The 13,023-nt window shown below is 42.0% G+C and overlaps 1 protein-coding gene across 3 annotated transcripts; it reads right to left on the bottom strand.

The window, feature by feature from the left end:
- Positions 1 to 3,286: 3,286 nt before the first annotated feature.
- Positions 3,287 to 12,581, bottom strand: FGA (fibrinogen alpha chain). Of its 3 annotated transcripts, none has more exon segments than NM_001444711.1 (6): positions 3,287 to 4,199; positions 4,954 to 6,424; positions 7,004 to 7,149; positions 8,472 to 8,655; positions 9,119 to 9,247; positions 12,469 to 12,581. In NM_001444711.1, coding segments are annotated over 6 exon segments (2,694 nt in total). In that variant the 5' UTR covers positions 12,523 to 12,581; the 3' UTR covers positions 3,287 to 3,489.
- Positions 12,582 to 13,023: the final 442 nt, after the last annotated feature.

Raw genomic sequence — 13,023 nt, 5'->3', positions numbered from 1 at the left:
GGCAAAAGACCTAAGTAGACATTTCCCCAAAGAAGACATAAGGATGGCCAACAGGCGTATGAAAGGGGGCTCAACATTCCTAATTATTAGAGAAATGCAAATCAAAACTGCAATGAGGCACCACCTCACAGTAGTAGAATGGCCATCATTAATAAGTCTACAAATAACAAATGCTGGAGAGGGTGTGAAAAAAAAGGTACCCTCCTTCACTGTTGGTAGGAATGTAAACTGGTACAACTGCTATGGGAAACATTATGGAGATACCTCGGAAAACTAAATATAGAACTACCATATGACCCAGCAACCTCACTCCTGGGCATACATCCAGACAAAACTTTCCTTGAAAAAGATACATACACTCCTATGTTCATTGCAGCACTATTCACAATAGCCAAGACACAGGAACAACCTAAATGTCCACTGATGGATGAATGCATTAAGAAGATGTGGTACATATACACAATGGAATACTACCCAGCCATAAAAAAGACAAACTAATGCCATCTGCAGCAACGTGGATGGAACTAGAGATTCTCATACTAAGTGAAGTAAGTCAGAAAGAGAAAGACATATACCATATGACGTCACTTATTTGTGGAATCTAAAGTATGGAACAGATGATCCTATCCAAAAAAGCAGAAACAGATCATGCCAAGGAAAGCAGACTTGGGGTTCCCAGAGGGGGAAAGGTAAGGGAGTGGGATGGATGGGCATTTTGGTGCTTTTTTGGATGCAAACTGTTATATTTGGAATGGATAGGCAGTGGGGCCCTATGGTACAGCACAGGGAAATATGTATGATTGGGTCACTTTGCTGTAAAACAGAACTTGAAGAAACATTGTAAGTCAACTATACTTTAATAATAATAATAATAAAAGCCAAAAAAAAAAACAAAAACCAAAAAAAAAAGCCACAAAAAGAAAAACAAAAAATAGTCCAACTATGACTGCTAGTTGCTTCCTTCACCCTATACCCTCCCTCTCCTCCTCAGTAGCCGAACCCTAATTTTAATTAAGATAGCCTTATGTCTAAGTCAGCAGGCTTGGTACCCCAGGCCCTCCTACAGCGAGGCCTGTCTGTGTGACCTATGAGGTGTGTTGGAAGTTTTTCTATGGAACATGCTTGAAAGAGACAAAGCAGTAGTTCCCCTTGTGCTCAGTGGTAGCAAACCCAACTAGCATCCACAAGGACTTGGGTTCAATCCCTGCCTCACTCAGTGGGTTAAGGATCCGGAATTGCCATGAACTGTGGTGTAGGTTGCAGATGAGGCTCGGATCCTGTGTTGCTGTGGCTGTGGTGTAGGCCGGCAGCTACAGCTCCAATTAGACCCCTAGCCTGGGAACCTCCATATGCCTTGGGTGCAACCCTAAAAAGACAAAAAAAAAAGATAAGATAAAGTAGAAAGGAGATGTTTGGTATCTTTTCTCACAACCAAACTGTACCTCCACTGATTATGATTCTGCTATTGTTGATTAAATTAAGGAAGATTGCCTATGCTATGCTGATAAAATGAAAGCCTTCAAAATAAATGAGAAAAGCTTTCATTCTATCAGCAAAGCATAGGCAATCTTCTTTAGTTTAAAAAAGCTCTTCACAGTCAGAGCTGCTTTCAAGTGGGGACCCAATTTTGTCCCTCATAGGGTGATATTCTGGAAAATAAAATACTTCGTCCTTCCAACTTGAAATCTGTGGAGACAGATGCATGGGTGTAAAGGAGATGGGTATGGAAATAATACGGTTTCAGACGCTGATGCCTGAAATCCATGAAACTCCTTTTCATTCTGAAGTTCTTATCCAGGTATGCCGTGATTTGGAGGGCATCACTTATTTGCATCAGGGATTTTCAACAGTCCATAAGGAAATGCAAGAACACTAGGGCTTCGTATGTGATACATTTGTTAGCTCTTATGCTCACCAGAATTCTGCTCCCCATGCTCAGGCTCCGAGCCCTTGTGCCCTTCCTTCCTCTTTCCCTTCCTCCCTCTCTGCCTTCCTTCCTTCCTCCCTCCCTTTTGCCTTCCTAGGAGAAAGAACACATTTACATTTGGAATAGAAACTGTGCAACGAAGGACAAGGTACTAGGATCCCAATAGGCTTGGGATTTTTAAACAAATTTTCAAGGGTAAGTGACAAGTAGTTCTCACTCGAAGAAAACGTGAGTTGAAAACTGGGGCCAGAAAACAAGGCCACCAAGATCAAAGGAACAACTCAGATCAAATAAAATACTGACCAATGTAAATATGCCACATGTATGAATATGGCATAGATCACATTCTCCGAGATGGTTTCAAACATCTTACTTAAACAACAACTCGTCTATCACAGAATATACTCTATGACTGGTGAAAAATAATGAAGTCAAGTGAATGCTATGGGGATTTTTTTGTTAATGTGTGAGATCAATATTTTGGGAATACATGTAAAATATTTTAAATGCTTTTTTCCATGTATTTTTGAAAGAACTTGGTTAGACTCTGGGGTAAAAAACCCCCGTGTCTTATGGTCTTCAAAGGAAGACTTAAAGAACAGTTTTCTCTTTCTGTTAGGAAAGAATGCTTCTTCTGCCTCCCTGGGTTTGCTTGCTAACAGAAGAGCTGAACGGACTTAGCAGCTGTGAATTCCTATACAGAGGCCAACCATTGTTCAATTCAGTGTTTTGCAACTGAAGGTATCAGTTGAAAACCATTCAAGTAGAATGGGTATAGGTATAGTGTAACTGATCTACTTTGCTATGTGCCTGAAATTAGTACAACTTTGTAAGTCAACTATATTCCAATAAAATTAATTAAAAAAAAACCATTTGAGTAGAATGGATGAAATTACTTTTTTTTTTTAACTTTATAATGCCCCTGTGACTTTGGCTGGTGTGGGAAATGGAGAAGTTCTCTCTCTCTCTCTTTTTTTTTTTTTTTTTTGTCTTTTGTCTTTTTAGGGCTGCACCTGCAGCATATGGAAGTTCCCAGGCTAGGGGTCAAATCGGAGCTGGAGCCGATGGCCTACACCACAACCACAGCAATGCAGGATCCAAGTTGCGTCTGTGACCTACACCATGGCTCGTGACAACACTAAATCCTTAACCCACTGAGCGAGGCCAGGGATTGAACCCATGTCCTCATGGACGCTAGTCAGATTCATTTCTGCTGAGCCCGAACTCCGGAAATGGAGAAGTTCTAGAAACCATACACCTAAGTGTTCCCAAGAGGACCTTTCCTCTGACTCCCTCTTCCTGATGTACCGAATACCCCTTGGTGCATTTTAATAGAAAATTGTGAAACCCACGGAGCTATTTTAAAGATTAAAAACTCATATAACTTTATTTTTTAAAGCACTAACATGTCTCAGTTACATTTAGCTACAGTACCAAGTATAAAATAGCACCTGAGAATTTTTTGGTAGGTTGCAAAGACTGTGGACTCCTATCTCTTTCCTCTTTTCTCTCCATTTCACTAAACAAAGAAAAGAGCCAGCTCTCACTTCCACTCCTTCCGCCTATGGTGTCACCAGGGGCCGGATTTTCATGCGAACAGCCCTGAGGGAATAATCGGCACCTCTGAAGGGGACCCAGACCACGCCATTCTCAATCTCATAGGGGCTGTTGTCCCTGGGGTCATAGGAGCCCCCGGTGTAGTAGATGCCATTGAGGTTGGCTGCTTGGCAGTTGTTGTACCACCAGCCCCCTCCATAGACTTCGGCACAGTTCTCTTCCCACTTGTCTGCATCCCTGTCAAAGGTGCTGAACTGCATGCCTGCGTGAGATGTGTACTCTGACCCTTCCTCTGGGGAACCCTCGATTAGAGCATCTCCTGCTGTGCCCTTGTAGGAGGAGACCTGCAGGGCATAGCCTTCTGCCTCTGAGCCTACCCTCAAATGATATTCTGCATAAGCCCCTTTCCCAGCCCAGTCTTCTAACTCAACCCGAAGGACAGAGCCCCTCAGGGTTAGTAAGTGGAGGTATTCATTGCCTAGCCAGAATTCTCCTTCTCCCTTGTCATTCAGGCTGCCGAAACCTCTCTTGTAGTCTTGCCAGGTCCGGTTAAAATTCAGGGATCCATCCGTTCTTTGCTGGATCAAAAGCCATCCTCCCAAATCGGTCTCTTGATCGCAATAAACAGAAAAAATCTTACTGGATCCTGGTAGCTCGATATTGAAAATGCCACTTTGGGCACCTGAAGGATGTGTTTGAAGGGCATCACCACAGTCTAAAAAAAAAATTAAGCTGGTTGGAAGAAGTTGCTCTCATTTAACTTTATAAAGATAGGCATGACCCAGATCAAATGAAGGCAAATACTGGCTTCTTTCCCTCCCATCCTTCCTCCCCTCCCTCCCTCTCTCCCTTCCTTCCTTCCTTCCTTCCTCCCTTCCCTTTATAGAGAAAGGATGCACTTACACTGGGATGGAACTTATGTGAGTAGAATTTGTACCTTCCAATTGCAAGGGGCATTTTTCTCAATGGATCTGGAATTTTACTTGCACATACCCATTAGTAGCAAGTAACCACTGACGATATCTCAGCATCATTTGGTACTAACATCACTTGTTTTTAACCTGATCGCAATGTCAACTGAGACACACACTACGAATATGATTGCTAAACTGAGTGACACTTTCCAAGAGTGTTCCTTTTGAATGGGAAAAGAATTTGATTCAACAGTCTTAAAATTGAGTTCCAGAGGGATTCATTCATTCATTCATTTCACACGTGTTTATTGAGTGCTGACTCTGCACTGCTAGGCGTTTGGGAATACAGAGATGAACATGATAGACAAAGCCCCTGCCCGCATGGAATTTACAGTCTAGCACACACACAAAAATAAACAAAAACACAGAATTTTCAAAAAAAAAGCATGATAGAGGGCTGAGAAAGAAGTGAAAGGTGCTCTGGGAGCCACATTGCAGGAGGAATGGACTTAGTCTAAGGTCAGGGAAAGCTCCCCTAAGGAGAAGTGCGGATACCTCTGGCAGGGCGAGTTCTAGTATAGACTCTCTTGATGACATGCCCTCCTTTAAGGTCAAGACCCTCTTCACTATCGGCCTCATCTTCCATTTTATAGCTCTTGCTTTCAACCGCGCCGCCTTCTCGGTTGATAGTCTTGGTTATGGTCTGTTTGCTGTGACTTGAAATTTTACTACTGGAAGAGTACTCAGGTCCATCAGGGTGGAAGAAGCCTGCGAGGTCAGATCCTGGGCCCCCAGGATGGGTCTTACCATCAAACTCTTTAAGGACTGGGGAGAAGAAATCTGGAAATGGATCTCTACTTAAGCTTGTTTCATCCCTGTGCCTATGAAAGAACTCATCTAAGCTACCCTTGCCAGGCAACATGTGGGCGAACTCTACATCAGTGCCACCGCAGTCAGAACCATCTTCGGAGTTTATCACTTCCTTGATGGTTTCTGTTCGACCATCAGCTTTCGTAACAGTCTTCGTGATGGTTTTAGAGCATGAACGGTGAGTGGTGCTTGTGTGACCAGAGGTGACTTTCTCCTTACCAATCACAATGTCCTTATCTCCTTTCGAAGTGACCAGTTTACTTGTGTGGACCTCGCTCTTTGTCCCTGGACTTACACTTCCTGACACTTCTTTGAATGTGCCCCAGTCTGGGTTGGAAGGAGTGGTGTCCCCGGGCCCTGAGCTATCTGGCCTTAAACTTCCAGACCCAGAACTTCCAGGCTTCCAAGAGCCAACACTTCCATGCTCGTGTTGACCAGAGTGCCAAGTGCTACTACTTCCATGCTCAAGATGTTCAGAGTGCCAAGTGCCAGTACTTCCAGACTCAGGACGGCCAGGCTTCCAAGTGCCAGCACTTCCAGGATCAGGACGGCCAGAATCCCAAGTGCCAGTACTTCCAGGCTCAGGACGGCCAGGCTTCCAAGTGCCAGCACTTCCAGGATCAGGATGGCCAGAATCCCAAGTGCCAGTACTTCCAGGCTCAGGACGGCCAGGCTTCCAAGTGCCAGCACTTCCAGGATCAGGATGGCCAGAATCCCAAGTGCCAGTACTTCCAGGCTCAGGACGGCCAGGCTTCCAAGTGCCAGGACCTCCAGGTCCGTAGCTCCCAGGTTTCAGACCTCCAGGGCTACCAGTTCCAGGTACGGATCCTGGTCCATGAGATATAGAGCCTCCTCGGGTACGCTCGTCTCCACCAACCCTCTCCAACACCATTTTCACCTGCCGTGTTTCTAGCAGTGCCTTCCACTCTGGAGGGGTTTCCCGAGCCTGGGTCTTGAAATCTGCAGGAGTTATGTCTGGAAGTGGGCTGATTTTTATCAGTGGTAAGTATTGCCTATCTCTAGAGGGAAGTAAGTTTATGGCAATAACCTGGTCAAGTTGCTTCTGCTGATTTTCATAGTCCTTGAGGTCTACCTTATGTTCTAAAGCCCTACTGCATGACCCTTTGCAAGATCGGATCTTAATATCAATGTCCACCTAGAGAGAGGGAGAGAAGATAAAGAAAAAGGGTACTGTAAGTAAACTATTTCTATGGAGTGCTTAGCAGTTAATTCATTTTTTTTTGGAAACTGGTTTCATTTCTTTGAGTTGGAACCAAAGAAATGAAACCAATACTTCATTTATGTAGTATCCTCAGTGGAAGAGATGTTGGGTATCGTAAGACTAGCCAGGCAAAGCAATAGGAGCCATTTGGATTTATCTTAGACTTAGACTAGATCAAGAGTAAAGAAACACTATGATGGCATCCTTAGTGAGACAAAGACTGAAGGCTCAGAGGCTTGGTGGTGTCAGGGGCAAGCAGGGGCTGGAATAAGACCAGCAAGGACTGAATACTTGCTTTTGAAGTTGACTGTCTCATGTGCCCTTGGGAATATTCCTTAATATAACTGAGTTTTTTTCTTCATCTGTAAAGTGGGAAATACCTACTTTGTAGGTAGATAATGGATATAACACTTGCTCCATATAGAGTAAGGTATTTAATGAATGACTATTGCCTTCCTTTCTTTGCCTTTCAAAAACCAGGAAATCTAGGGTCAAAGCCATATAGTTACTCACCTCCAGCCGTTTCATCTCTATCAGCTGATCCCTGACATTTTTCTGCAGAAGGTGGATGTGCTGTACTTTTTCTAAGACTTTGCGCTTCAGGATCTCAATTCTGCTTCTCAGTTCTTCTGACACTTGGCTGTATATATTATCATTGTCTGAAATAGTAAATATGGATATTGAAGGAGCTGCTGAGTGTTTTCCTTGTAATATCCAGCAAAAGAAGGAAATTGGCTCCTGGGTATACCACATTTTATCTCTATAATAATTTGTTTTCTAGGCATTTAATTTGTGAGTTCCAAATCTCTTAGGCATTTGTTATTTGGACCATAGCCTGCAGTCATCCATGGATATCAATTAAGATGCCCTACTAGCAATGAGTAATCTAGATAAATGCAGAAGATGAAATCTTTTTGAAATTTTAAAGATGGAATTAAGAAAGAAAAGAGTCAATTAGGCCACAGCCCAATGATTTCATGATATCCTTAATCAAGGGGCTTGAGGAGTTCCCGTCATGGCTCAGTGGTTAACAAATCCGACTAGGAGCCATGAGGTTGAGGGTTCCATCCCTGACCTCGATCAGTGGGTTAAGGATCCAGCATTGCCATGAGCTGTGGTGTAGGCTACAGATGCAGCTTGGATCCTGTGTTGCTGTGGCTGTGGTGTAGGCTGGTGGCTACAGCTCTGATTAGACCCCTAGCCTGGGAACCTCCATATGCCACAGGTGCGGCCCTAGAAAAGACAAAAAGACCAAAAAAAAAAAAAAAATCAAGGGGCTTGAATATATTCTTAGATTTTCTTACTAAGAAAATTTTCTTCCCAACAGTAGCTTTTTCTTTTTTTATAAGGTCAACAGGATCACGCACTTGCCAGTTTGTTACTCTTGCACCACTGTCGTTAAATCAATCAAGTGCCTCCCAAGGATATAAAGAGTCAAAGCAAGGGTTTGATTCAGGAGCTGGGCCTCCCTAAACTTGCTGCTTATGCCCAGAGTGAATCCAGTGTTTTTAGTCCTAATGAGATTTAGTCCTCAGCCTATGAGAAAGAGATAACATGGCTCTATATTCTAAAAAGTCAAAACAAAACAAAACTTCATAATTAGCTTGGTGAAGTCTGTGGCTGACCAGTCCCTGAATCTCTCAGTTTCCTCCTCTGTAAGACAAAAACAGAAATATCTCTGCGAAAGGTTGGACCCATCTCATTGTCAGTAGACACTCTTAAAAATACACCCTTAAATTCTGCTCTTCAGTCGGACATTCTGACTTCCTTTGTGACCTTAAAACACATGTAAGCTAACTTTTTGTACATGCTGAAAATAGCAAAGACAAGTCCTTCCTTCCAGTTGAAAGGGATGTCATATCAGCAGGTGTTTCTACAAGAAGTACTCTGTAGTCAAACGGCAGTTGCTGTAAGGAGACACCATAACACTTCCTGAATCCTGTTATTTTTGTTGTATCAAAGCACTAACTGTAATACTTACTGTTAGCATTGGAGAAGTCCCCTCTCAAAAGCTCAATTATGTTCCTGCTCAATGTACTAGAGTCCTTATTGTTTTTCTGATAATCAAATAGTGAATTTTTTAGTTTATTTATTCTGTTTGTAAAATCTTGATTGACTTCATCAATCAACCCTTTCATTCTGCAGCCAGAAGGGCATTTGATGTTCTGAAAAAGGAGAGGAAACATGGCATTAAGGTTCTAGCTCTCAAATCCAGTATACTTGTGCTTTCCACTAGCATCCCCGGCTCCCCTTCCCAATCTCTTCAGATCATCTCTTGACCTAAGTGTAATTTAAGAGGTCCGGTCAGAGATCACAGAGAAATTCTAGAATGAGGGTCCACTTAACCATAATTATGCCCCATGAAACCCCGAGGCTATAATACTCAGGCCTGAACACGCAATTAAAATCCAATCTGTTCATCCCACTCTGTTGGCCCAGTCTTTGAGAGGTAATTTAAGTAGTGCTCTCAGGACGAAGTTTCTATCCATTGATCTTCTTTAATTTGATGGGTAATGAGCTATGAGATGAGTTCCCACTGAACAAGTTTTCTGTGACCTAGTGGGTCAGCCTGCATGCTTGGCCAGTAGCACAGACAAGACTGTCCCCCTCCCTGGGCCCTCGGCTCACCCAGTCTTCGTCAGAACAGAAAGGCCAGTCTGACTCCTTGCAGGCAGATTGATGTCTTTCCGTAAGTCTTGGGCCACGCACACCTCCTCCTTCAGCTAGAAATTCACCTTTATCTTGGACCTCTGCCATCTTTAAGGATTTATAAACACACACAAAAGAGAGGTCTTTAAAAACCAGATAAAAAGGAGAGGCTGACATGCCTATAAATCCCAAGCAAGGGACCCATGGGGCTTTGAAAGCTTCGGGTTTCTTATTTTTGGCATGAAAATCCTAATGCTCATTTTGTGGACTTGTGAGATTAAAGGGGATAAGTGTATACATCTTCATAGGGTTCGACACTAAACAAGTCTTTAATAAATATCAGGAGTTTTCCTCTCCTTGAAAAAGACACATGCACCCATATCTTCATTGCAACACTATTCACAATAACCAAGACATGGAAACAACCTAAATGTCCACGGACAGATGAACTGATTAAGAAGATGTGGTTATATACACAATGGAATGCTACTCAGCCATAAAAAAGAACAAAATAATGCAACACGGATGGAACTAGCGACTCTCATATTAAGTGAGGTCAGTCAGGAAGAAAAAGACAAATACCATACGATATCACTTATATCTGGAGTCTAGTAGACGGCACAAATGAACCTTTCCACAGAAAAGAAACTCATGGACTTGGAGAACAGACTTGTGTTTGCTAAGGGGGAAGGGGAGGGAGTGGGATGGACTGAGAATTTGGGGTTGATAGATGCAGACTATCATTGCCTTTGGAATGGATAAGCAATGAGATCCTGCTGCATAGCACTGGGAACTATATCTAGTCACTTATGTTGGAGCCTGATAATGTGAGAAAAAGAATGTATATATGTAGGTGTTATTGAGTCACCTTGGTGTATAGTAGAAAATTGACAGAACACTGTAAACCAGCTATGAGGGAAAAAATAAAAATCAGTTAAAAATAAATAAATAAATATCAGGAGTTTTAAAGGATCCACTATAAAAGGACATTTATTTGAAATAAGTTAGTTAAAATTTATCTTCACATTTTTATTCCTGTCTGAAGATGGAAAGACAATTGAAAACCTCCGAGTTCTTTTTTAATTTCTGTCAATAGGAAAAAACCTGTCTTAGCTGAAGGTCTGTCTCTCCTTCAGTTTTCTATGATGACTTTATGGGTCCATAACTGAGCAAGTATATACTAAGGCTATAAATGTCACCAATTCAGACCCAGAAATGCTTTCTGGTTTACTCACTCACTTAATAATTTGTTTTGATTGAAATGAAAAAAGGCCCCCTGAGAGCAAAGATAATGGTCCATGACTGAAAAAATTTTGGACACCTTATAATTAGAAATACAGATTTTTAAAAAACACTTCTGTTATGATTAATGAGTGAAATAGGACATATAAATATTCTTCCACTAGATATTATATTCTAATACATCAATGTGGGTTTTAGGGTTTTAGCTATTTTTATTTTGTACCAGCACCTCACAAGGATTTTTGTGACTATCCCTAATCTCAGTTTTACTTATAATTAGTTAACACTTTCTGTTTTGCTCAAAAAAAAAAAACCTAAATAACTGTAATTTTAATTCAAGCAATTAAGAGTAATTTACTTAAAGGAACAAGTACAATCTTTTTGAGAAATAAAATTATGAATTCAAACATACTTTGGAATAAAATGGCACAACAATAAAAAACAAGCAGAAAATAAATATTTATGCCAATAAGGTAGAAATAAATGAAACTTAGGCATTATGCAAATTATTACTTTAGCAAATTATGTTAGTTTTATTTCCCATAAAAATGAGTATTTACTTATTATTTACTGTAAGAGAGAAAATTACATTAGAAACCCTCTTTAATTTTTTCAGGTACTAGGGTTTATGAGCAGTAAAATGAAAGAAATAAGTTGAAATAATTCATAGCCTGAAAGTAACTGAGTTTTTGGAACATATTTATCATGTTTTTGTACAATTGAAGTGTTTCAAATATCTTGTTGAATGAAATTTCTCTTCTATTGGTCTCTGGAGTCAAACTTTAGGAATTATTACAATATTTGGTCATTATCTTAAAAGAATACAATTGCTTCCCAAAAGCATATTGCCTTATCAGTTAATCTCTTCTAATTTTGCTGTATGATATGTTTTCAAAGATAACTAATTAGATGGTTTTTTGTTTGTTTTTTTGTTTGCTTTTTTCCACACTGGTGGCATATAGAAATTCCTGGACCAGAGACTGAACCTACAGCACAGCAGTTACCTGAAGCACAGTGGTGACAGTGCTGGCTCTTTAACCCGCTAGGCCACCAGAGAACTCCTTAATTTGCTTTTTATTTGTCTTAAAGAAACACAAGGAGTTTCTGCTGTGGCTCAGCAGAAATGAATCTGACTAGTAACCATGAGGATGCAGGTTCACTCCCTGGCTTCACTCAGTGGGTTAAGGATCCAGCATTGCCATGAGCTGTGGTGTAGGTCACAAATGCAGCTTGGATCCTGCATTGCTGTAGCTATGGCATAGGCCTGCAGCTACAGCTCCGATTCGATTCCTAGCCTAGAAACTTCTAAATGCCACGGGTGCGGCCCTGAAAAGACAAAAAAAAAAAAAAAAAGAAAGAAAGAGAGAAAGACAAAAACAACCTTTCAGGAAAAAGAACTTAAACCACTATTCTGCTTATTATGGACTAATAGCAATAAATTAATAACTAGCTTAGAAAATTCTTGTCATAAAAATGTTCTGTTCTGTTAACTAATATTAACTATCCTGAGGCTTTATGGCAAAAATGATGGCAAAGATTTCTTCTTTCTAAAAAATAAAAAGCCAACATAAGACCAAGCTAGGAGGGTCAAAGCTTCCCCTGTGAATTTATGCACTTTGGTCCAGCTAAGTCTCCCTCTTAGGGTCAAATTATTCTGTACTCTTTTTTTTTTTTTTTGTCTCTTTGTCTTTTTTTAGGACCACACCCAAGGCATATGGAGGTTCCCAGGCCAGGGGTCAAATTGGAGCTGTAGCTGCTAGCCTGTGTCACAGCCACAGCAACGTGGGATCCGAGCCGAGTCTATGACCTCACGGCAACACCGGATCCTTAACTCACTGTGCAAAGCCAGGGATTGAACCTGAGTCCTTGTGGATGCTAGTCAGGTTCGTTAATCCCTGAGCTATGATGGGAACTCTCCAAATTACCTTGCACTCTTGAGGCGTCAGGCCCATCTAGGAATTTGCCTCCATGGGCTACAGCTTACAAAGCTCCCAGTGTGTGACTGTCCAGGCTGACTGAGACCTGCAAGCTCTTTGTGGAATAAGCAGCAGAGAGAAAGCAAGAGGAGGAGATAAAGATGGCCATACCTGAACTGTGCCCACCACAGTGAGGACCAGGCAGAAGAGCCTCACCGAAAACATCTTTGCCAGGGGTGGGGCTCGCTCCGGAGGAGCACTCCTGCTGGAGGAAAGAATTGTCTCCGCTGCTACATCCCAACCCATTTAAATCCGCAGACGATCTGATTAATCATTACCTTTGTCCCTGGTGCACAGTCATCAGGCGCCTGTATCCCTTGGTCCTTCTGTGAAGTTGATGTTCCAGAAGTTCTTGCCCAACATCCCAGGCTTGTTTGCTTCCGATAAGCTGTTGCAAAGCGCGGTTCGGGGAAGATCCCATGTTCCAGGCACAGAGGGACTTTGGGCAGGCCAAGGGGTGCAGGGGAGGACCTACTGGTTCTCATGTACTTGGCAGAACGTGGAGGGTGGTGGAGGCAGGCAAGCCATAGCCCACCGGGAAGCAGAGATATGATGACTGAGGTTCACTTTGTGACCTGACTTTAGAAAACTGGCTGTGGTGATGGGCTCCCAGAAGGCCTTCTCTAAGCTGACCGTGAACAGCTTCTTTTCCTTTAGCCAAAATCG

Source organism: Sus scrofa, chromosome 8 (assembly GCF_054392235.1).
Source record: "Sus scrofa isolate SSC_HxYL_T2T_F1_AM1 chromosome 8, Sscrofa_HxYL_maternal_Yorkshire_Landrace_v2.0, whole genome shotgun sequence".
Taxonomy (NCBI): Eukaryota; Metazoa; Chordata; class Mammalia; order Artiodactyla; family Suidae; genus Sus; species Sus scrofa.
The sequence above is the reverse complement of the archived record's forward strand: the minus strand, read 5'-3'. Positions and strand labels throughout refer to the sequence as shown.

What these genes read in the sequence shown, in the direction of transcription:
- FGA (XM_084970808.1), bottom strand. Translation starts at nt 8,676, where the DNA reads ATGTTTCCTCTCCTTTTTCAGAACATCAAATGCCCTTCTGGCTGCAGA. An exon ending in GGACTTCTCCAATGCTAACA is followed by an intron (nt 7,150 to 8,471) that starts GTAAGTATTACA and finishes TTACTATTTCAG; the next exon opens with ACAATGATAATATATACAGC. An exon ending in TAGAGATGAAACGGCTGGAG is followed by an intron (nt 6,425 to 7,003) that starts GTGAGTAACTAT and finishes CCCTCTCTCTAG; the next exon opens with GTGGACATTGATATTAAGAT.